We start from the raw sequence: 23195 nt of genomic DNA on the forward strand, positions 1-23195 counted from the left end.
TTTACATGTTTACAATATCCTGAGGAGAGACGTGTTCTTGCTGCTGTTTGTGCTTTCACTAGCTTCGCATGTGTTTGGTGGTCTGAACATTGTAGATTATATCCTATTCCAACTACTTGGGCTGCTTTGAAAACTGCTATGCGTACTCATTGGGTTCCACCATATTATCAACATGAATTACTTCAAAAATTACAGCGTTTAAGAGAAGGAAAAAATTATGTAGAAGAATATTATCAGGAATTACAAATTGGCATGACTAGATGTGGTATTGTTGAGGAGAATGAAGCTATGCTTGCACGTTTTATGGGTGGATTAAATAGAGAGATTCTGACCATTCTAGAGTATAAGGAGTATACTAATATCACTCGTTTATTTCATCTTGCTTGTAAAGCTGAACGTGAAGTGCAGGATCGACAGGCATTAGCGCGAACTAACTTTTCTGCATGTCGATCATCATCATGGACACCACGTGCATCCTCTACTTCAACTGAACCAGCACCTCCATCAGGTGCCACCTCCAGCCGTGATACAAGAAAGCAGGCACAACCACCACTATCTACCAAGAGCACACCTGTTGGGCCTGCGCAGAGCTCTTCTTCTTCCATGGCATCAACAGGGCACACAAGTGATATTATTTGTCGACGTTGTAAGGGAAGAGGACATTTTGCGAGAGAATGCAAATCTCAGCATGTGATGATTGCTACTGAGGATGGTGGGTATGAGTCCGCTAGTGACTATGACAAGGAAACTTTGGCTCTTATTACACATGAAGAACATGGTGGAGATGATTCTGATCATGAGACGCAATACATGGCTGCTGAAGATGCTGACATGTATGAATGTTTAGTTGCTCAACGTGTTTTGAGTGTGCAGGTTACACAAGCTGAGCAAAATCAGAGGCATAATTTGTTCCATACAAAGGGAGTTGTGAAGGAACATTCTATTCGCGTCATCATAGATGGAGGGAGCTGCAACAACTTGGCTAGCATGGAGATGGTGGAGAAGCTCTCTCTCACCATAAGACCGCATCCACATCCTTACTGCATCTAATGGTTCAACAACAGCGGCAAGGTTAAGGTAACACATACTGTTCGTGTGCATTTTAGTATCTCTACATATGCTGATTATGTTGATTGTGATGTGGTACCCATGCAAGCATGTTCCTTATTTCTTGGTAGACCATGGCAATTTGATAAAAATTCTGTACACCATGGTAGAAATAATCAGTATAATCTTGTTCATAAGGATAGCCATATTACTTTGCTTCCTATGACTCCTAAATCCATTTTGAAAGATGATATTAATAGAGCTAATAAAGCAAAACATGAGAAAAACAAAGAGTGAAAATCAGATTGTGGCAAAAGAATTTGAGCAACAAATGAAACCTAATAAGAAACCATCTAGTGTTGCCTCTGAAATTAAATTGAAAAGTGCATGTTTACTTGCCACAAAATCTGATATTGATGAGCTAGATTTCAGCAAATCTGTTTGCTATGCTTTTGTGTGCAAAGAGGCATTATTTTCATTTGAGGACGTGCCTTCCTCTTTGCCTCCTGCTGTCACTAACATTTTGCAAGAGTTCGCTGACGTCTTTCCACAAGATGTGCCACCGGGATTACCACCTATTCGAGGGATTGAGCATCAAATTGACTTAATTCCCGGTGCATCATTACCCAACCGTGCGCCATACCGTACCAATCCAAAGGAGACGAAGGAGATTATGCGTCAAGTACAGGAGCTGCTCAACAAAGGTTATATACGCGAATCCCTTAGTCCTTGTGCTGTTCCTATTATTTTAGTGCCGAAAAAGGATGGTACGTCGCGTATGTGTGTTGATTTTAGAGGCATTAATAATATTACTATTCGTTATCGTCATCCTATTCCTAGGCTAGACGACATGCTTGATGAATTGAGTGGCTCTACAATATTCTCCAAAGTTGATTTGCGTAGTGGATACCATCAAATTCTTATGAAATTGGGAGATGAATGGAAAACAACATTTAAAACTAAGTTTGGATTATATGAGTGGTTAGTCATGCCTTTTGGGTTAACTAATGCACCTAGTACTTTCATGAGGTTAATGAACGAAGTTTTACGTGCTTTCATTGGACGATTTGTGGTAGTCTATTTTGATGATATACTGATTTATAGTAAATCTTTGGAGGAACATTTGGAACATTTACGTGTTGTTTTTATTGCTCTACGTGATGCACGTTTGTTTGGTAACCTTGGAAAGTGGACCTTTTGCACCGACCGAGTATCTTTTCTTGGCTATGTTGTTACTCCACAGGGAATTGAAGTTGATAAAGCCAAGATTAAAGCTATTGAGAGTTGGCCGCAGCCCAAAACGGTCACACAAGTGAGGAGTTTCCTTGGCCTCGCTGGTTTCTATAGGCGTTTTGTGAGAGATTTCAGCACCATTGCTGCACCTCTCAACGAGCTTACAAAGAAGGATGTGCCTTTCGTTTGGGGTACCACACAGGAAGAAGCCTTCACGGTATTGAAAGATAAGTTGACACATGCTCCTTTACTCCAACTTCCTAATTTTAATAAGACTTTTGAGCTTGAATGTGATGCTAGTGGAATTGGATTAGGAGGTGTGTTATTACAAGATGGCAAACCTGTTGCATACTTTTCTGAAAAATTGAGTGGGCCTAGTCTGAACTGTTCTACTTATGATAAAGAATTATATGCTCTTGCTCGAACCTTAGAAACATGGCAACACTATTTATGGCCCAAGGAATTTGTTATACATTCTGATCATGAAACTTTGAAACACATTAAAAGTCAAGCAAAACTGAACCGTAGACATGCTAAATGGGTTGAATTCATTGAGACTTTCCCTGATGTCATTAAACACAAGAAGGGTAAAGAAAATGTTATTGCTGATGCATTGTCTCGTCGTTATACCATGCTTTCACAACTTGACTTTAAAATATTTGGTTTGGAGACCATCAAAGATCAATATGTGCATGATGCTCAATTTAAAGATGTATTGCATAATTGTAAGGAAGGGAGAACTTGGAACAAGTTCATTCTTAATGATGGATTTGTGTTTCGTGCTAACAAGCTATGCATTCCAGCTAGCTTCGTTCGTCTTTTGTTGTTGCAGGAGGCGCATGGAGGAGGATTAATGGGACACTTTGGCGTCAAGAAGATGGAGGATATACTTGCTACACATTTCTTTTGGCCAAAGATGAGACGGGATGTTGAGCGTTTTGTTGCTCGCTACACTACATGTCAAAAAGCTAAGTCACGACTCAATCCTCATGGTTTATATATGCCTTTTCCTATACCTAGTGTTCCTTGGGAGGATATATCTATGAACTTTGTTTTAGGTTTACCTCGAACAAAGAAGGGTAGGGATAGCATATTTGTTGTCGTGGATAGGTTCTCAAAAATGGCACACTTTATACCATGTCATAAAAGCGATGATGCTGTTAATGTTGCTGATTTGTTCTTTCATGAAATTATTCGCTTGCATGGTGTGCCAAATACTATTGTTTCAGATCGTGATACTAAATTTCTTAGCCACTTTCGGAGATGTTTATGGGCTAAGTTGGGGACTAAACTACTTTTTAGTACTACTTGTCACCCGACCCCCAAACTAATGGACAAACTGAAGTAGTCAATAGAACATTGTCTACTATGCTTAGGGTTGTTTTGAAGAATAATAAGAAAATGTGGGAAGAATGCTTGACTCATATTGAATTTGCTTATAATCGTTCTTTGCATTCTACTACTAAGATGTGCCCTTTTGAAATTGTGTATGGTTTCCTACCTCGTGCACCTATTGATTTGTTGCCTCTTCCATCTTCGGAGAAGGTTAATTTTGATGCAAAAGAACGTGCTGAATTGATTTTAAAAATGCATGAGTTAACTAAGGAAAACATTGAGCGTATGAATGCTAAATATAAACTTGCTGGAGATAAGGGTAGAAAACATGTTGTGTTTGCACCTGGAGATCCTGTTTGGTTACATTTGCGTAAGGATAGATTTCCTAATTTGTGCAAATCAAAGCTAATGCCACGTGCTGATGGGCCTTTTAAGGTGTTGGAGAAAATAAATGATAATGCATATAAACTTGAGCTGCCTGCAGATTTTGGGGTTAGTCCCACTTTTAACATTGCAGATTTGAAGCCTTATTTGGGTGAGGAAGATGAGCTTCCGTCGAGGAAGACTTCATTTCAAGAAGGGGAGGATGATGAGGATATCAATACCATTGTTACACCCACAGCCCCTGCTGCTATACATACTGGACCAATTACTAGAGCTCGCGCACGTCAATTAAATTATCAGGTACTTTCATTTCTTGGTAATGATTCTAATGTTCATGAGAATATGATGCTGCCTAAATTGGATAGATTTGTTTTGCTTACAAATGAAGGGGCTGGCATGGATAAGAGGGATGAACACTGGAGCAAGACCAAGCATGGAGATGATGGCATGCGCAAGGGGATCCAGAACAGAGTTACAAGTGATGATTTCAAGACTTTGAAGCCACCATAAGGAGTGCATGAAGCCTTGGACGAAATATACAAGATGCCACTTCATAAATTTTGTCCAGAGGCTATTCAAGGTGCTGCATCACCTTATTATTGGGCCAGGCCCATGTATTTTTGAAATACTTAAGAATAGGCTGTTTTTAGAGTCCGTATGTGTGGGGAAACAAGAGTTAGGCTTGGTTTCGGACCCCTCCTCCAAGGGCCACGAAATTCCCCTTTTCCTCCATATATACAACCCTTAGGGCGCCGTTTAGACTTTAGGTTTTGTTTAGATAAAAGTTCGCCATAACTGCAACATCGCAAACTTCATTTGTGTTCAACGACCAGACAAAGGCGTCACCGAACCCCACCTTGATCAATAAAGCTTTCCTCTTATATTCGCAATATCCAGATTGCAATCTCAGTTTCTTGCTTGTTCTTCGTTTGCCTGCAGGAAACAGACCTTCATGGTCAGGTTGATCGTGCTCCGGCGTGGTCAATAACCTCTCGGAGTTGGTTTAGTGATTGCTAAGGCGCGATGTCCTCGCATGTTCATAGTCGGATCGTCAAAGTCGACTTCCTCCAAAACGATAGCCACCATCTCATCGAAAGACGGGACACCTTTGCCTCTATCACACCTGCCATCCACAAGGGTGGAGGGGTGCCCTACCCCCTGGGCGCGCCCCCTGTCTTGTGGGCCACCTGGCAGGCCCCTGATGCCCATATTCTGCTATATGGTGTGTTTTGACCTGGAAAAAAAATCAGAAGAAAGCTTTCGGGACGAAGCGCCGCCGTCTCGAGGCGGAACTTGGGCAGAATCAATCTAGGGCTCCAGCGGAGCTGTTCTGCCGGGGAAACTTCCCTCCCGGAGGGGGAAATCGAAGCCATCATCATCACCAACGATCCTCTCATCGAGAGGGGGTCAATCTCCATCAACATCTCCACCAGCACCATCTCCTCTCAAACCCTATTTCATCTCTTGTATCTGATCTTTGTTTCAAAACATCAGATTCGTACCTGTGGGTTGCTAGTAGTGTTGATTACTCCTTGTAGTTGATGCCAGTTGGTTTATTTGGTGAAAGATCATATGTTCAGATCCTTAATGATAATTAATACTCCTCTGATTATGAACATGCACATGCTTTGTGAGTAGTTACGTTTGTTTCTGAGAACATGGGAGAAGTTTTGTTATAAGTAATCATGTGAATTTGGTATTGTTCGATATTTTGATGAGATGTATGTTGTCTTTCCTCTAGTTGTGTTATGTGAACGTCGACTACATGATGCTTCACCATGATTTAGGCCTAGGGAAAGGCATTGGGAAGTAATAAGTAGATGATGGGTTGCTAGAGTGTCAGAAGCTTAAACCTAGTTTATGCGTTGCTTCGTAAGGGGCTGATTTGGATACATATGTTTCATGATATGGTTAGATTTATATTAATTCTTCTTTCATAGTTGCGGATTCTTGCGAGAGGGGTTAATCATAAGTAGGAGGCTTGTTCAAGGAAGGGCAGCACCCATGCACTGGTCCACCCATATATCAAATTATCAAAGTAACGAATGCGAATCATATGAGCATGATGAAAACTAACTTGACAACAATTCCCATGTGTCCTCGGGAGCACTTTGCTTTATATAAGAGTTTGTCCAGGCTTGTCATTTGCTAAAAAAGGATTGGTCCACCTTGCTGCACCTTGTTTACTTTTGTTACTTGTTACTCGTTACGAATTATCTTATCACACAACTATCTGTTACCGATAATTTCAGTGCTTGCAAAGAATACCTTGCTGAAAACCGCTTGTCATTTCCTTCTGCTCCTCGCTGGGTTCGACACTCTTACTTATCGAAAGGACTACGATAGATCACCTATACTTGTGGGTCATCAATGACGATATAGTATTATATGAGTTATTTGATTTGGTGACCGAATGTTGTTAGGAGTCCTGGATGAGATCACAGACATAACGAGGAGTCTCGAAATGATCGAGAGGTAAATATTGATATATAGGACGATAGTATTCGGACACCGAAAGTGTTTCAGGGGTTGCCGGGTACTTATCGGGTCACCGAAAGGGGTTTCGGGCAGGGAAAATTTTGTTTTTGCCACTCTAGATTTTGCCAATTTTCCTTATGACACTCTAGATTTTGACATTTCACTTTTGCCACTCTTAGCTTTTGACAATTATCACAATTGACATTTCATGGCAAAAGCAAAATAATTTCATTTCATTTTTGTCACTCTTAGCTTTTGAAATGTATCACAATTGCCACTCTGAAAATTTTGCTTTTGCCATGGAAATAGCAATTGTGATAATTGTCAAAAACTAAGAGTGGCAAAAGTGAAATGTCAAAATCTAAAGTGGTATAAGAAAAATTGGCAAAATCTAGAGTGGCAAAAACAAAATTTTCCCTTTCGGGCACCCCTAGCAAAAAAATATGAGCCTTATGGGCCAAGAGGGGAAACGCACCAGCCCCCTACGGGCCGGCCTATGAGAAGAAGGAAAGAGGGGAAAGGGAAAGAAAAGAGAGAAATAGGATCCCCCTTCCTTCCCTCTCCCCCCTCTTTCCTTCCCCCTCAGTTATATATGGAAAGGGGGGGGGGCAGGGCAAGGCAAGAGCCCTAGGGCTGCCGCCAGGTCTCTTGGGGCGCCCTAGGGGCTGCCTCCTCCCCTCCCACCTATATATACATGGGAGGGGACGCCACACAAGGACAACAGAACATTGTCTTAGTCGTGTGCGGCGCCCCCCGTTCACCGTTTGCTCCATCGGTCATATTTTTGTAGTGCTTAGGCAAAGCCCTACGGAGAACACATCACCATCACCGTCATCACACCGTCGTGCTGCCGAAACTCATCTATTACCTCGCCGTCTTGCTGGATCAAGAAGACAGAGGATGTCACCGAGCTGAACGTGTGCAGAACGCGAAGGTGTCATGCGTTCGGTACTAGATCGGTTGGAGCGTGAAGAAAAAGTTCGACTACATCAACCGCGTTGTGAAACGCTTTCGCTTACGGTCTACGAGGGTATGTAGACACACTCTCCCCCTCGTTGCTATGCATCTTCATGGATAGATCATTGATTGTGCGTAATTTTTTTTGTTTTCATGCAACGTTTCCCAACATAAACGTGTTTAAAATATGGTAGCAGATCGACTGGTGTCGTACAATCTCATAGAATACCATACTGTTATATGGTTACATAAAGGACCATAATGTATCAAGGAGTTTCTGTCTCTCGATTGTAACCCTAACATCTTGCAAAAATTTCTTTCAACCCGCAAACAAAATATAAAATAATAAAATAAAGCTCTGAGTGAGAAGAAAAGTGTTTATCATCACACACCGTGTGTGTGTGTGTGGGTAGCAGCGTTTCAACCGCAGGGCCGCACGGGCGGATCTATTTGCCGGTTTAAGAGTTCCGCATCCATCTCCCTTCCCTCGCTCCTCCGTCTCTGCCGCTGCCGTATAAATAGGCAGGGGGCGTTTTCTTAAAAAAGCCAGGCCCGAAACGCCGCTGCGTTGTATTTCTTAGATCTCCGTTCCATCCCACACACGCCCGCCCACGACACAAGAGAGTGGTGGTGAGGAGGAGGAGGAGGGCGGGAGCAAATCATAGCTAGCGCCACCCCGCTTCCTTCCTTTATTTAGCCAGCCTCGCCTCCGCATTTTCCTGCCACCTCCATCCATCCCCCCATCTATCCATCCCTCGCGCCCCGTCCCACCGGGATCGTTCCAAGGTATGCATCTCTCGTCGATTCTCGGGCTGCCAAGGTTTAGTTTCCTTGTGATTTGATCCCACTAGTGTGTGTGGCTCCGGCCGGCGTGTCGTATTTCGGGTGGGATTAAAGGTCCCCACTACGTTTCGAGGTTGGGATTGTGGTTTGTTTCATCCACCGATCGTCAGGAATAGGGGTTAAATGCAATTGGTTAAATGTGAGCGGTCGGCCAACGTCTGATATAGGTCAGTTGTCGTCAATGATCCGGTTGGCCGAGCTCATCGGACATTGATCACTGCGTCTCCGATCGCCTACATATTTCAATGCGATTCCCACACATGGTCGTTGGTTCTGCGCATGCATGCCTAGGTTCAGGTCTTCTCATCAGACTTGCAGTTTTTGGTCCGAGCAAGAAATACTGCAGTCCATGCCTCGTGATTTGTCACGGCTGCTCTTCTCTTATTTACTACTCCCTCCGTTCCGAATTACTTGTCGCGGGTATGGATGTATCTAGATGTATTTTAGTTCTAGATAAATCCATTTCTGCGACGAGTAATTTGGAACGGAGTGAGTACATTATTGATTCCTTTCTCCCAGCTGCTAATATCGTTCGTATCTTATTAATTTTATTCAAATCCATGTCTATCTAGGATATAGAGTAACTATAGTTCTCCTTTTTCTATATGAGCTAACTATAGTGTTTCTCTGGTTCCTTTCTCAGTATACAAGTTCCAGGTGTTGTGTGGTGGAGTCCCCTTTAAGGTTGCTTCTAAATGTCAAGTGCAAAACAGGTGCTTGATCCTGCATTTCAAGGAGCTGGCCAAAAACCGTATCCTTTCATTTCTTCAAATAGGCCCTGTTGCTTTGCTTTCGCCCAATACTTCCCTTGTCTCTTTATGTTGCATGCCCCTTCACAACACTACAGTGGGACAGAAATATGGCGGATTGAAGATTTTAAGCCAGTTCCTTTGCCAAAGTCAGATTATGGTAAATTCTACTGTGGAGATTCATATATTGTTCTGCAGGTGATTGTTTCTTCTTTCAGAGGAATCTTTCTGAATTCCTATTTCTTCTCACCAAGAATACCCTTTTTAATACTACTGGTTTTCATATTTCTGCTAGACGACTTGTAACAGGGGCGGTGCTTACCTCTCTGACATTCACTTCTGGATTGGGAAAGATTCTAGTCAGGTACATCTTCTATAATACCAAAACCTTTTCTGTACCGAGCACAATGGCATTTCCCTCTAGCTCAGTCCTCATCCTCACTTGATATCTTGTCATACAGGATGAAGCTGGCACTTCAGCAATCAAGACAGTTGAACTTGATTCCATGCTTGGGGGTCGTGCAGTCCAGCACAGGGAACCCCAAGGCTATGAATCTGATAAGTTCCTATCATACTTCAAGCCATGCATTATACCCATGGAGGGAGGTTTTGCTTCTGGGTTTAGAAAGCCAGAGGAGGACAAATTTGAAACACGGCTGTATATTTGCAAAGGAAAGAGAGCTATCAGAGTTAAAGAGGTGTAATACATTTCCTTTCTTCCGGTGCTTCCAGAAATACATATCAAGAACTAATCATACAGTGTCTTGTTTATTCAGGTTCCATTTGCTCGTTCCTCACTAAACCACGATGATGTCTTTATCTTAGATACTGAAAAGAAAATATATCAATTCAATGGTGCTAACTCCAATATTCAAGAAAGAGCCAAAGCACTGGAAGTGATCCAACATTTAAAGGACAAGTACCATGAAGGAGTTTGTGATGTTGCAATTGTTGGTGAGATGGCCAACATTTTAACTAAATACTTGTGACATAGTGAAGCAAGTAAACGTATTTACTTATAGTTGCTTTTTATAATAGATGATGGAAAATTGCAAGCAGAATCAGATTCCGGTGAATTCTGGGTGGTTTTTGGTGGTTTTGCACCAATAGGGAAGAAAGCTATAAGTGATGATGATGTTATTCTTGAAACTACACCAACAAAGCTTTACAGGTACCTCTACAAGGATAATTTTTTTTTTGAAATAATTGTAAAAGGATTGCAACATCAAACTAACCAACAATTAGGTACTCATCAATTTTGAACTTATGCATTGTTATAGTGAATTACATATTTGTACCTACAAAAGGCAGTTACACCTATTGGAGAGTCAGAAGTGAGGGCTGTGAGATGTGAGTCAGTAGGTTGAGAAGTTGGAGACTTCGTACCTCTCTTCGTAAAACAGAAACTTCACATATAGAAGTTTATGGTTAAAGAGCGTAGCCATTGAAATAGCTCGACTCTATGCTGAAACTAAAATCCTTTGGACGGTGTTCGGATATCTTTCATTACCATTTCTTAGATTAGCCTGCTCTTTATATAGGTTTCTGCAGTTTCCTGTTAGTCAAGTAATATCTACTGAATGGGCAGCAGACTTCTAGTTGACCTGTAAAGTTTATCACTCCCTCCATCCCATTATATAAGATGTTATTACAACCAATATGCGAGGGAGTACTATATATGGAGTATATCGGTTGTAATAGCATCTTATATTATGGGATGGAGGGAGTACTATATATGTAGGTCTGCTTGCCCCATTGTACGCTAGATTTATTTTACAAGTTTTCAGTCTCAACTTTGTATTCATTCCTTGAACTGTCTTCACACATGTCAACTGTTATGTTTGCAGTGTCAATAATGGTAAACTGACGTTAGAAGATACCGTTTTGACAAAATCAATTCTTGAGAACACTAAATGCTTTTTACTTGACTGCGGGTCCGAGTTATATGTATGGGTTGGTCGAGTAACACAAGTGGATGATAGGAAAGCTGCAAGTGTGGCGGTTGAGGTAAACGCACAGGACATCATTTTGAGCTTGTTATCTTGTTCAAATAAGTCATCCTATCTATATATTTGATTTGCAGGAATTCATTGTTAAGCAAAATAGGCCAAAGACAACAAGAGTAACTCAAGTAATTCAAGGTTATGAGGACCATACGTTCAAGTCCAAATTTGATTCGTGGCCTGTAACTAACACGGCAGGAGCCAGCGGGGAGGATGGCCGAGGAAAAGTTGCAGGTAGTTTATTTTTTATTGTACATTGGGATATTAAAAAGTTCCTCTTTTGATTGGTGTTGATAATACTTCGTTCTCCTCTAGCGCTGTTGAAGAAAAAAGGTGATGTCAAGGGAGCCTCAAAAAACAGCCCTGCAGTAAATGAGGAAATTCCTCCTTTGCTAGAAGGCGGTGGAAAGCTTGAGGTTTTGCTTATCATGCATCATAATTTACATGTTATTTTAATAACCACAACTGGAAACAGGAAAGTGCCATAAAAACATTATGCACATATTTCAGGTATGGTGTGTTGATGGCAGTGCTAAGACTGCTCTTCCGAAGGAAGATCTTGGAAAATTTCATAGCGGGGATTGTTATATTGTTCTCTACACATATCATTCGGGTGACAAAAGAGAAGAATTCTATCTAACTTACTGGATTGGGAAGAATAGTATACTGGTAATTGGGTTTTCACCGTTCTCAAATGTTTTATACACAGCACCTTACTATTGGTTATATTTGCTTTCTCGTCTTTTTTTCGAGATTGCCCCATATTTTTGTGCCTTTTCTTACTTTGCGTGTGATCACCACATCATTGTGATGATAAATTTGATTGATTGTATTGCACGTTTTCTTCTTGACCTTTCTGTTATTTTTAATGAATTCTTATTCTTCTCAGCACAATTAGTTATTTCTATGCTAGGTTTGTTATTAATCCCCACCCCACCACAAAACTGTGAACTTACTCTGTGATTTATTTCTAACAGGAAGATCAGCATACGGCTCTTCAAATAACTAATACAATTTGGAATTCAATGAAAGGAAGACCTATTCTGGTACTGTATTTATGTCGTGACAATTTGCACAAAATATCCAGAAAGGAGTTTGACATGTCTTGTATTTGGTATTGCAGGGTCGTATTTATGAAGGGAAGGAGCCTCCACAGTTTATTGCTCTTTTCCAGCCCATGGTTATTCTTAAGGTATGGTCTCTACTTCCTACCTTACTCAAGTAATGTATACTGATTGGGTTCATAATAAGTGCTATCCTGTGAGGAGCAAACTATGGACTGATAGTTCTAAAAAAAACTATGGATTGATCTGTATAGCTGAAGATATTTACATTGTCAAGTACTCCCTCTGTAAACTTTTGTAAGGCTTTTTAGATCACTAAAGTATGATCTAAAAAGTCCTATAAAAGTTTACAGAGGAAGTATCAACTAAGTTTATATTACTAAAATCATGCAGGGTGGAATCAGCTGTGGGTACAAGAATTCTGTACAAGAGAAGGGCTTGCCAGATGAAACATATCCTGGCACTGGTGTCGCTCTTGTTAGAATTAATGGAACATCAATTCATAACAATAAAACACTTCAAGTCGATGAGGTATGGTCTACCTCTACCTGTGCTTATTTGATTCAAAATGATAATATTTCTTGGAATTATGAAACTGTATTTAATGCTTATTTTTATGTTGTTAAGATGACATATCATAATAATGACTAAGAATTTAGTTAGCTTCTGAGATTCTTTTTGCTCAAATGTAGTTTCATGATTTGGCATAAATGATTCATAATAGAGTACCGTAATGGTGAACAGTGAAAAATTCATAGTATTGTGGTTTACCCGTGCTGTTAGGAAGCAATGCTGTGAAGTAAATATAGTAGGTTAACCTGTGATTGCGCATCCATCATTTGTGCATCTGCGCGTTAAAATTTTGGTGAGTTTTTGTACACAATCATCGTGACTTACATGCCATTTTATAGTTAATGTGATTGCTTATGAAAAAATGGATTTTATTTCGTAATCATTTGAAATGGGTACTAGGGAAAACCAGTGGAAAAACCAGAGATGGGAGTGGGAAAAAAATCAAAATTGGGAGGAGGGAGGGCTGACCATACGTGGGGGTTTGGACGAAGGAAAGAAGAGCAAACGTCAACCTTATGTTCTTTCTAAATAGTGGAGATAGAGATTGGACTGATTTTCCGATAATAAAACTCTGTCGCCCACATTCTTGTTCTTCAGAATGACCTTTTAGCTTACTTTGCTCATTAAAAACTTTACATATTTACCACTAACCTTAGGTAGTACGAATCAAACGTTTGCTACCTTTAATTAACTTGTCAGTAACAATTTTATAGGTGTCAACATCCTTGAGTTCCACGAATTGTTTTGTCTTGCAATCTGGAAATTCAATGTTTATATGGATTGGCAACACAAGTTCTTATGAACAACAACAGTGGGCTGCAAAAATTGCTGAGTTCTTGAAGGTATGAAAAAAGATACCACCTTGTTATTTCCCTTCTGTCTTTTCTAGTTAGTGCAATTTCGTGTTTACAAAAAAAAAAGATAAGCTGTGCTCCTATTGAGAACTTGATAAATCTGTGAAAGTGAAGCTCATGTTACATTTTCTCATTCTCATAAAATATCTTTCTAGGCCTTAGATCAAATGAGATGACATCTGTTGAGTTGTATCTAGTTGTGTTTGTGTGTGGCCATGAGTCCCATATACTCTTTTAAGGGCGGTATGTACGTGACTTGTACTATGATCCTTATGATATAAATGAGACATGTTCACCTGGAATGAAAAACTTCTGCAGAACTTACGGTGAACCTGGAGAGGAAAAAAATCATCCCGAATTTTTATTTGGACTAATCTACTAGAAGAATTAATTTCAAGATAAAATTTAACAGTGTATCAATACCAGTCTTATTTTGACCAAGTTTATCTAAAGGTAGTTCATGTTAACAACTTTACCATATTCGAGTTGTAAGTGGCCAAATATGAGCAAATTTGTATAGAAATACCAAAGTGCTCTTAGCTACATTTTTCTTCATTTTATTTTAAGTGCCTTTTCATGCAATTTCTGATATTAAAACCAAACCACTATGCATAACAGATGCACCAGTTGCACATGTGACACTGAAGTTACAAACAACTGGAAAGGCTACACAAAATCTGTCTGTTTGATTGAAGGGTACTTGTTTCTACCTAATAAATTGCATGAAAGCAATGCAATATTTGAATTAAGATGGTTGTTTACAGTTTCTGTCGTAAATTTTGTACTCCCTCCGATCCATATTACTTGTCGCTCAAACGGATGTATCTAGAAATATTTCAGTACTAGATACATCCATCGGAGTGAGTAGCACTTAAAAAAACACTGACCTTCATGAGTAAAACATTAGAGAATATGAAATAATATGAACATGATTGCTGTCACAGATAAGGCCTGTTTGGAACGCGGGCATTTTGTAGGAAACAGTTGCATCCTACAGAAGGAAACAGGGCAAATCCCTGCTTCCAAACGAGGCTGACTTGGTTGTCAAGCCCCTCGAATATCCTGTTCTTACTACAGAACGTTTGATATTTCCATCAATTTCCAGCTACTTATTGCTAACTATAATTATGCGATGTGATGTGTTCCAAACCACAGCCTGGCGTTGCTGTCAAACATTGCAAGGAGGGAACTGAAAGCTCTTCTTTCTGGTCTGCTCTTGGTGGAAAACAGGATTACTCAAATAAAAATGCCACACAGGATGTTGTTAGAGAACCCCATCTCTACACATTCTCATTTAGGAATGGTCAGTTCTATCCTGAACTTAAATCCATATTTTTTTTTATTGCTACTACTTTGGGAGTTTATGTTCTTTAAGTACCCTAATCATCTTCTGTTGTGTTGTTTTCATTGTTCATGTCGCGCCACTTATCAGGCAAGCTGGAGGTTTGTCATCTTATTCTATGAAGCCTAAATTTCGTATGCTCCAGCACTTCTTCAGGATTGCAAATTTTGAAAAAGCTTCTGTATCTGTAGGTAACTGAAGTTTACAATTTTTCACAAGATGATCTGTTGACCGAAGATGTGATGGTACTTGACACACATGCCGAAGTCTTTGTCTGGATGGGTCAGTGTGTGGACACAAAAGAGAAACAAATGGCATTTGAAATTGGCGAGGTATAATATGAAGTATTATATTTGTTGTTTTCATCTGTATTAGTACCGTTCAACGTAGATAAATAACCACTTCTCCGCAGAAATACATAGAACATGCGGTGACCTTCGAAGGTCTTGCTCCTGACGTGCCTCTCTATAAAGTCAGTGAAGGGAATGAACCTTGCTTCTTTAGGACATACTTCTCCTGGGATAACACAAGATCTCTGGTATGCCATTCTTATTTACCAATTGCATCTTACTTTTTTTTTTCTCTCACTTCTAACTCTGTTCTATTTATCACCATTTATATGGGGTAGCAGATATTTTGAACGGTTTACTTGAGGGGCATTGCTGGCTTCGTATATGAAAATCTTTCCTGTCTTTTAGTTTCTTTCGCCCCGCTTTATATACATAGCAACGATCAACAACAACCCGGTACAACGCATGCCACCACAACACACGCACGCACCCAAGGCAGGATACATAGCTGCTGATCGCAGCAACACCACCCCTAGCACTACAAGAGCAACCGGGGGCTCAACCGGGAACACGCCACCGCAAAGAAATGAAGCCGCATACGATGAACCGTGGGCTTCAAGGCGGCACCTTCAGGAAGGATACGACACCGGAGCGCTGTCACCGCCCGATCTGAGGATCAGAGTTTCCCCTGGAGCAGCATGACGGACAGTGAGAGCCGCGACGACGCCTTCACGAAGGGAACGAGCTTCGCCACTGTCGGTCCTTCCGAAGATAGAACAGGTTTTCAGCCCGGCCAACACTCACCACCACCGAACGCCACACCCCGGCTACCATGCCGCCCACACGGCCATGGCCACCGGGCAGCACCAAGCCACGTGCTCTGCCCAAAAGCACCGCGCTACCACCTCCAAGGCCGCCGCCCTGGCATCCAAGACCTTGACACCACCTCACCCGAGATCCGCAACTACCACAGCGAAAGAGACGAGTGGAAAGGACCCGCCTTTCACACCCCTGGGCAGCCCCCAGCGCTGAGACTCAATAGGCCGGCCAAAGCTGGCCTCCATCGACCCGTCGTGCAGCACTGGGTGCGAGGCGAGCTCGGTCATATGGCACCGTGTGCGAGACGAGGTCGGTCCTGCTGCACCGTGCGCGAGACGAGCTCGGTCTTGCCGCACCGGGCTCAAGACGACTATCGACCGCAGCTGGGAGAAGGACAGCCCTTCGATGAAAGTAGCGTCCGTATGATGAGGAGAGGGGTCAAAGGCCGACACATGCCGCCTACGAGCGAGCCGCCGCCAGAACAAGCCAGCCGCCGCCGCAACCAACCTGCCACCTCACGAGCCGCTGACCGACAGGACGATGCCGGAGAAGACCAGCCGCCGCCGTGGAACGGCCCGGACCACCGCCATGAGCCACCACCATGCCGTGGCAGCCCACATTCACACCTGGACCTTGAGGGCCAGCCCCGAGCCGCCCGCCGGCGGCCATGGTCCAGATCCGAGCTGATCTGGCCGGCCACCACCGCCGCCAGCAGCAGCAGGCGTGCCGCCTTGGTCCACGGCCATCGCCACGACCCCACCAGGTCGCAGCCCACCACTGCACCGCCTGACGCCCACACGCCTGCCAGACCAGATCTGATCTGGACAGGGCCGCCATCGCCGCCACGCGCGCCGCCGCCGCCGCCAAGTGCGCGCCGGCCCGCCCCCACCCGATCTGGCCCGAGCGAATCCGCCGCAGCCGCCGCACCGCAAATGCCAGCCTAGCCGCCTCCGCGACGCCACCAGGCGCCCTCACCGCTGATCCGGATCAACGCCGCTGGCCCCCTTCCCTGGACGAGCAGCCGACCCACGCCAGCCATGGATCTCGCACGGAGGGGAGACGAAGGCTTTGCCCGGTGGCACTGTTGTGCGGCGGCAGGGGAGGAACAGAGGGAGGAGGTGAGGGGCAGCGGCGATTAGGGTTCCCCCGGGTGCTCGTGGGAGCACGGCGGGAGGGAGAGGGGAGAGAGTCCTGGCGTTCCTTTCTAACCAAAGATTGTGGAATCCCACTATTATGATAGAAGTCAATTCTCTGACCTTAGTCCGAACCTGTTGCTTATCGAGCACCACCGTTCTCTCGCGTTGATGTTCATATTTGGAGTTAAGCTCCCAAGTCTGAAGCCACGGAGGAAAAAAACCCGGAAATGTCTGGCAAACGAGCACTGCACCATGAGATGGTCGATGAACTCCGCAGCCTGATTGCAAAGCAGGCAGCAGGGTGGGTGTTGCATTCCACTTCAGGCGAGCCGATCTGCTGTCTAACGTGGATCTCTAATCACAAGGCATGTGAAGAACTGTTCCTTGGGAGGGGCAGCATTCTTCAATAGCACACTAGCATAGTCCGCTTCCTCTGTACCGAAGAAAAAAGCTTGGTAGGCCGAGCTGGTTGTGTATTTCACGGATGCCATCAGTCTCCAAGTGAAACTGTCCTCCACATCTCTCAGCGGCGGTGTCATCTGGATAAGCCTCCATAGCTCCATGAATTCAACGATCACATCTAAGGTGAGGGTCCCTCTGATATCATTAATCAACTTGCCCTCTGCTAGAGCGTCCGCCACTGATCTCCGTTTACCACCTTAGCCTTCACCAATGGTTATAAATTTGGTGCGATGTCGTGAGCACTGCATCCCTCAGTCTACCTATCATGCCAAAAGCTCACCGTATCATCTCTGCTAATCGTGCACTTGGTCGCCACAAGAAAGAGTTGTGTGGCCTCCTCGGAGATAGAGGGTGATAGCCTGGGCCAAACCCTGATTGGCCCAGTTCTCTGAAGCCAGAGCCAGCGAATCTGCAAAGCCTTATTGAGATAATTAAGTCGATGAATGCCAATGGTTTGCAAATCAGCTCTCAAGCAACCAGGCAATGACCTCCCTTTGCCTCCTTGGTGCCCCTCCAGAAAAAAATATGGCAGAGCTCGGTGATGGTCTTGAAAATCCATGGAGGGAGCTCAAGGGAAAGCATATGGTAAATCGTGATCGCAGTGAGCACAAATTTGGTCCACAGGAGGTGCAGTACCTTATTCAAAGTGAGCGACGTGAAGAATCTAGAAAACTAATCCACAGGAACTTATGAATCTTGGGAAGTAACTGCAGTTGGTGTACACACTTTGTTTTCACTAATTTGGCCCAATATTGGTTAATACAAGCCACTAAGGGACTTGGGAGGTTAGACATAATTCTGCTCAGATATCAAAATCTAAAATAATTGGACGAACTGTAAACATGGATATCTTCGTCCATATAAAGAAATTGTGCAAAGTGGTGACAATATGATAGCTGGTGGAAGAAAACAGAAACGTTTGGGAATACAAATTTGAATTTGATGTAAAATAAGATGATTTTTTTCCGCGGTTGATGAGCTGCTCCCACAGCCATAGTCTCAAAAAAAAAAGTGCCATGAGCATTACATGTATGTAAAGTGTTTTTTTCCTGTAAGTTGTCAGTGCTTGTATTCTTTAATTCAAAACCTTAATATTTATTTTAGAGCAAAGGCTGTTATGGCTGAGCTTTGTATTGAAAACCGTAAAGTCATAAGTTTTTGCTGGGGCTGCAAGCTTGCAGGTAAAGTATATTACTCCGCTATTTGACTATAACTATCCCTAGCCCACCACATACACATCAAAGAAATAATTTAATGTAAGAAAAAGTTTGTAAAAAATTACTATGAACGGCATACGTAAATTGCAGAAGCTTACTACACCCTGGTTATCTCAATGGACATTTATTTGAAATGGAGAATCCCAAGGTTGTGGACAATCTAGTGAAATGAAGGAAATATGAGAAACATTGCCTACTAGCTCTACCAGACCACCTACTCTAGCAGTTACTACATGAGCTTAAAAGAATCAAGCAAAACCATCACCATTACCAAAGATTGCTTGGGAGAATAGTTAACAAGGTTAAGAACCAATTGATAAGTTCCTAAAGAAGTCAAATATGTGTTTTTAACCGACACTACTTGAGATCATCCTACAGCCGGTGTCGTATTTGTTCGGAGCGGCCAAATAGACTATCTCGAGAAGTCGCTTTGGAGGTACCAGAATTATCCAGACTTTATCATGGTTCCATGGAATATCTGCTCCTCTTATCAAGTCCGCTGGCATTCCTGTTCTGGTACTGTCCAAAAAATATATATCTGGGAGCTGGATTATTTAGATTTTAGGGGTTTACGTTCACAACTTTCTAAACTAACCCAATCAATTCTATACCTGTAAGTTTGAGTTAACCCTGAAAATTCAGTAGGAGGATTGTTGAAGTGATTCTATACCTGTAAGTTAAGTTAACCCTGAAAACTCAGTAGGAGGATTGTTGAAGTGATAGAACTACCCTATACCCTTTTCACTGTTCTTTTTCTTTCTTCTATCTCGCCTCCATAATTATATCGCTGTGGTAAATGCCAGCATTGCTATTTCTCCTTGATTTCTTACACTGGCCTGTGTTATCACATTTGGTCGTACCACTTTCCTTTCTCACACTTGTTTTAGGATGTTTTATAATAAACTTCGCCCTTGAAACAGATTCACGGGAATTCATTTCAGAAGAAACTTTCACTTATGTTTGGAATGCGTTCAGAGGCAAGTTACATTTTTTTTCTCTTGAAGTATTTGCTCTATTGTTTATGGAAAAGGTACTTGGAAATGTAAAGCCAATTTCAGTTTTGTAAAGTAGTTAATAATTGCTTTCAGAGCGGGCCTAAGGGCTCAGGTGATGGTGGACCAACTCAAAGGGCATCAGCACTGGCTGCACTTTCATCCGCTTTTAATCCATCTTCCCAGGATAAACAGGTAAGTTAAGCATTTCTTAGCCAACTATTATTAACTAATTAATAAAATGCATATCTGACAAGTCAACTAATGTTGTGATCTTCTTTAGTCTACTGATAGGCCTCAAAGCTCTGGTGATGGTGGACCTACTCAGCGTGCTTCGGCATTGGCTGCATTATCATCTGCACTCAATACGTCAGGGAAACCCAAAAGCCCACAATCACAATCTCGTGCAGGTCAAGGGTCTCAGAGAGCAGCTGCTGTTTCAGCATTGTCTAATGTTTTAGCTGCCGAAAGCCCCCGCATTGGTAAGCGGAGATTTGTGTTTACGTTCTTGTTTCTTCATCTTGATTGATACCAAATACTGTACGTATTAACAACTTGAGCTGATTAACAGATGCAGAGGGTGAAGCAGCGGGGTCCTCAGAATTTGATATGGTGGATGAGGGGGAGCGAACTGAGCCTGACGTATCACGGGAAGAGACTGCCAACGAAAATGGTGGTGAAACAGTCTTCAGCTATGACCGTCTGATATCAAAGTCTACCGACCCTGTCCGTGGAATAGATTACAAGCGCAGAGAGGTTTGTCATTTTCATAGCCTTTTTTTTAATGATAATAAAGTCGGCCATAGAAATCTATAACCTGCCGGATTTCAAAGGCTTATTCCACTATATATGCTTTTGCAGACATATTTGTCGGACAGTGAATTCCAGACTGTATTTGGTATGAGCAAGGAGGAGTTCTACAAGCAGCCAAGGTGGAAGCAAGAACAGCAGAAAAGAAAAGCGGATCTTTTCTGAAGCATAGCCTTCTCCGGCCGGTGCATCCTAGTTTTCTCTTCCATGAACAAGCCCATGCATGCCCAGCAGTCTTTTCATGTTCCAGACGCGAGACTACCTGCTGCTGGTTTATCTGCTGATTTGATTTCCCCAAGTTTTATAGGGTACAGTATTATTTATATTATTCCTACATGATCTGCGTTACGCAAGTCCAAGGGTCGTTCCTACATCAATTACTCTGAGCTTCTCGTGGTTATTCTTCGTCGATGCACATTGTGTACACTATTTCCATGCTCAAATTTGTAACAAGGGCCGCTCTTGGCGTCGTTTCGTTTCTGATGGTCATGCTATGTTGGCACTGAGATGTATGACACAAATTCATATCCAGATTTCTGCTTTTACTTTTGTTTTCTTTTGACAAAATATACTTCTGCCTTTTAGACTTGTATTTTTTGTGTGTCACTACTTGGAAATTGGTCGTTGTCGAGTGTTGTTATCTTTGCCGAGAGTCAAACTGCGGGAGCTCGAAAAAAAACAACGTAAGCCGAGTACGGTTCTTGGTAATGACTTGGCAGAGGCATTCCGTTGCTGAGAGCTAGGTAAAGGGAACTCGGTAAGCAAAATAAACTCGGCTTATACTAACTATGCTGAGTTTCTTGCAGGCCAAACTCGGCAAAGTTTACCACATGAAACATGTGGTAAGCAATCCAAACAATTCAAAAAAAAAACTCGGCAAAGTTTGTGCCATGTGGCGACAACATCGGTTGTTGTGTACTCTGTCATGGCAGGCCGAGTTTGTCAAGCTCCCACATTACCGCCGAGTTTGTCAAGCTCCCACATTACCATACTTGGCATAGTTTTTGTAAGATATTTTTTTTTCTTTTCACCACGTGGACTGTTTTGCCAAGTTGCCGGCCGTAAGCACTCGTTAGCTGATCTGACCTGAATTATTTCTTATACATACTGATCCCCTGCCGCCTCCTCCTCACTGTCATTGTGCTGCCCACACCTACCCACACCCCGACAGCTTCTCCTCCGGCCGTCTCCCCAGGCCGCTCCTCCCCTCCCGGCGGCGCACTCCACCATTTTGGACTCTAGCCAATGAAACCAAAAGTCTGAAATGATGAAAAGGGCTAGACAATCCACATATACACTTCAACACGTTCTCTCACATGTGACGCGGGAAGTCAACATGTGGCTAGTACATGAAGCTTAACATGGTATCAGGGGCTAAGATATTGAGTTCAAGTTCTGACTTTTGCAATTTATCAAAAAAATCTTGCCCTCGCCCCCTCTGTGCCCATGTATAGTCCTCTGGAGTCATATCTATGAGTCTATTCACGTGTCGTCTTTCCGCGTCACACGTGAGAGGGGGTGTTGAAGTGTATGGATTGTCTAATCTGTTCCATTAGTTCAGACTTTTATTGTGTTAACTAGTGCATGAAACTTAACAATGAATAGTTGTAATCAGACCTTCTTTTGACATATCTATCCTATTCTTATTTGGGTACCATATGCACCTCTACACATATGAATAATGAAATTAATTTATATATGCATGCATGTATATATGGAAATGGATATGGAAATTTCATATGAATATTGTTATGGATAAGTTTTGTGTGTGTGAGAGGAGGGGAGGGGGATAGGATGAGGTTAGGAGAATAGGGTGGGTCTACTGTACAAACATCTTTTCTTTCTTTCCCTAATAATAAAGCGATTATCGCTTTTGCCCGTCAGCTCATTGTCGTCGCGCTTTTGCTAAACCCCCATGTGTTTTTAATACAACCCGCAGTCCTTCTTCTAATAAAAACGGTTCGTTGAAAAAGGTGAGGTGCGGGCGGAGCTGGGCGGAGCAGTAGCAGAAGGGGCGGCGCGGCGGAGCGGGAGAAGCTGGTTGAGCCCTTGTCACCGGACGGCTACAACCGTCTCCTGCTTCCTTTCCAGCCGCAGCGAAGCAGGAGAGGTTGAGGGGCAGGCGGAGTGGGAGAGGTTCAGGCACGACGCGGAGGAGCATGAGAGGTTCAGGGACGGTGCCAGCGGAGCAGGAGAGGTTCATGGGCGGTGCCCTTGTTGCCGGACAGCCATCCTTGCTGCGCTTGATGGAGGACAGAAGGGGGAACATTTTCTGGTGGGTACGCCGGCCGCGGGTGAGCTTCAATGTGACATGTCTGCCGCCGCCAATCCTCTCCGGCCTCCTCCGTCGTATCCTTCTCAATCTCCAACGAGCTGCTCCCGTGTCGTGATTTGGATGGACGATCGGAGTCCGTGTCCTTGTCCAACACCTAGCAATGGAGTGCCCGACCTGGATTTGAGTTGCTTGCTATAAGAAGGAGCGGTCCTCGGATGGAATCTCCATCAGATTGCGTCCTTGGACCATAAGCTCCATCAAAGCCTATCCAAATTGCTTTTTTGACACAACGTACAATGTCGCCGTCGAGTTCGCTGGAGGAAGAAGTGTCG

General features: G+C 43.0%; 1 protein-coding gene across 1 annotated transcript; it reads left to right on the forward strand.

The window, feature by feature from the left end:
- The first annotated feature begins 7973 nt into the window (after positions 1-7973).
- Positions 7974-21194, forward strand: LOC125551525 (villin-2). Its single transcript, XM_048714781.2, has 24 exons — positions 7974-8220; positions 8921-9028; positions 9125-9224; positions 9322-9390; positions 9488-9724; positions 9803-9980; positions 10065-10197; positions 10874-11033; positions 11110-11263; positions 11345-11445; positions 11540-11698; positions 12007-12075; positions 12153-12221; positions 12487-12624; positions 13380-13508; positions 14676-14823; positions 14953-14963; positions 15054-15194; positions 15275-15400; positions 19707-19763; positions 19875-19973; positions 20062-20260; positions 20350-20534; positions 20640-21194. The coding sequence occupies exons 2-24, from the start codon at positions 8973-8975 to the stop codon at positions 20751-20753; spliced, it is 2832 nt and encodes a 943-aa protein (XP_048570738.1). The 5' UTR covers positions 7974-8220; positions 8921-8972; the 3' UTR covers positions 20754-21194.
- Positions 21195-23195: the final 2001 nt, after the last annotated feature.

Source organism: Triticum urartu, chromosome 4A (genome assembly GCF_056163025.1).
Source record: "Triticum urartu cultivar PI428250 chromosome 4A, HENAU_Tu73, whole genome shotgun sequence".
Lineage (NCBI taxonomy): Eukaryota > Viridiplantae > Streptophyta > Magnoliopsida > Poales > Poaceae > Triticum > Triticum urartu.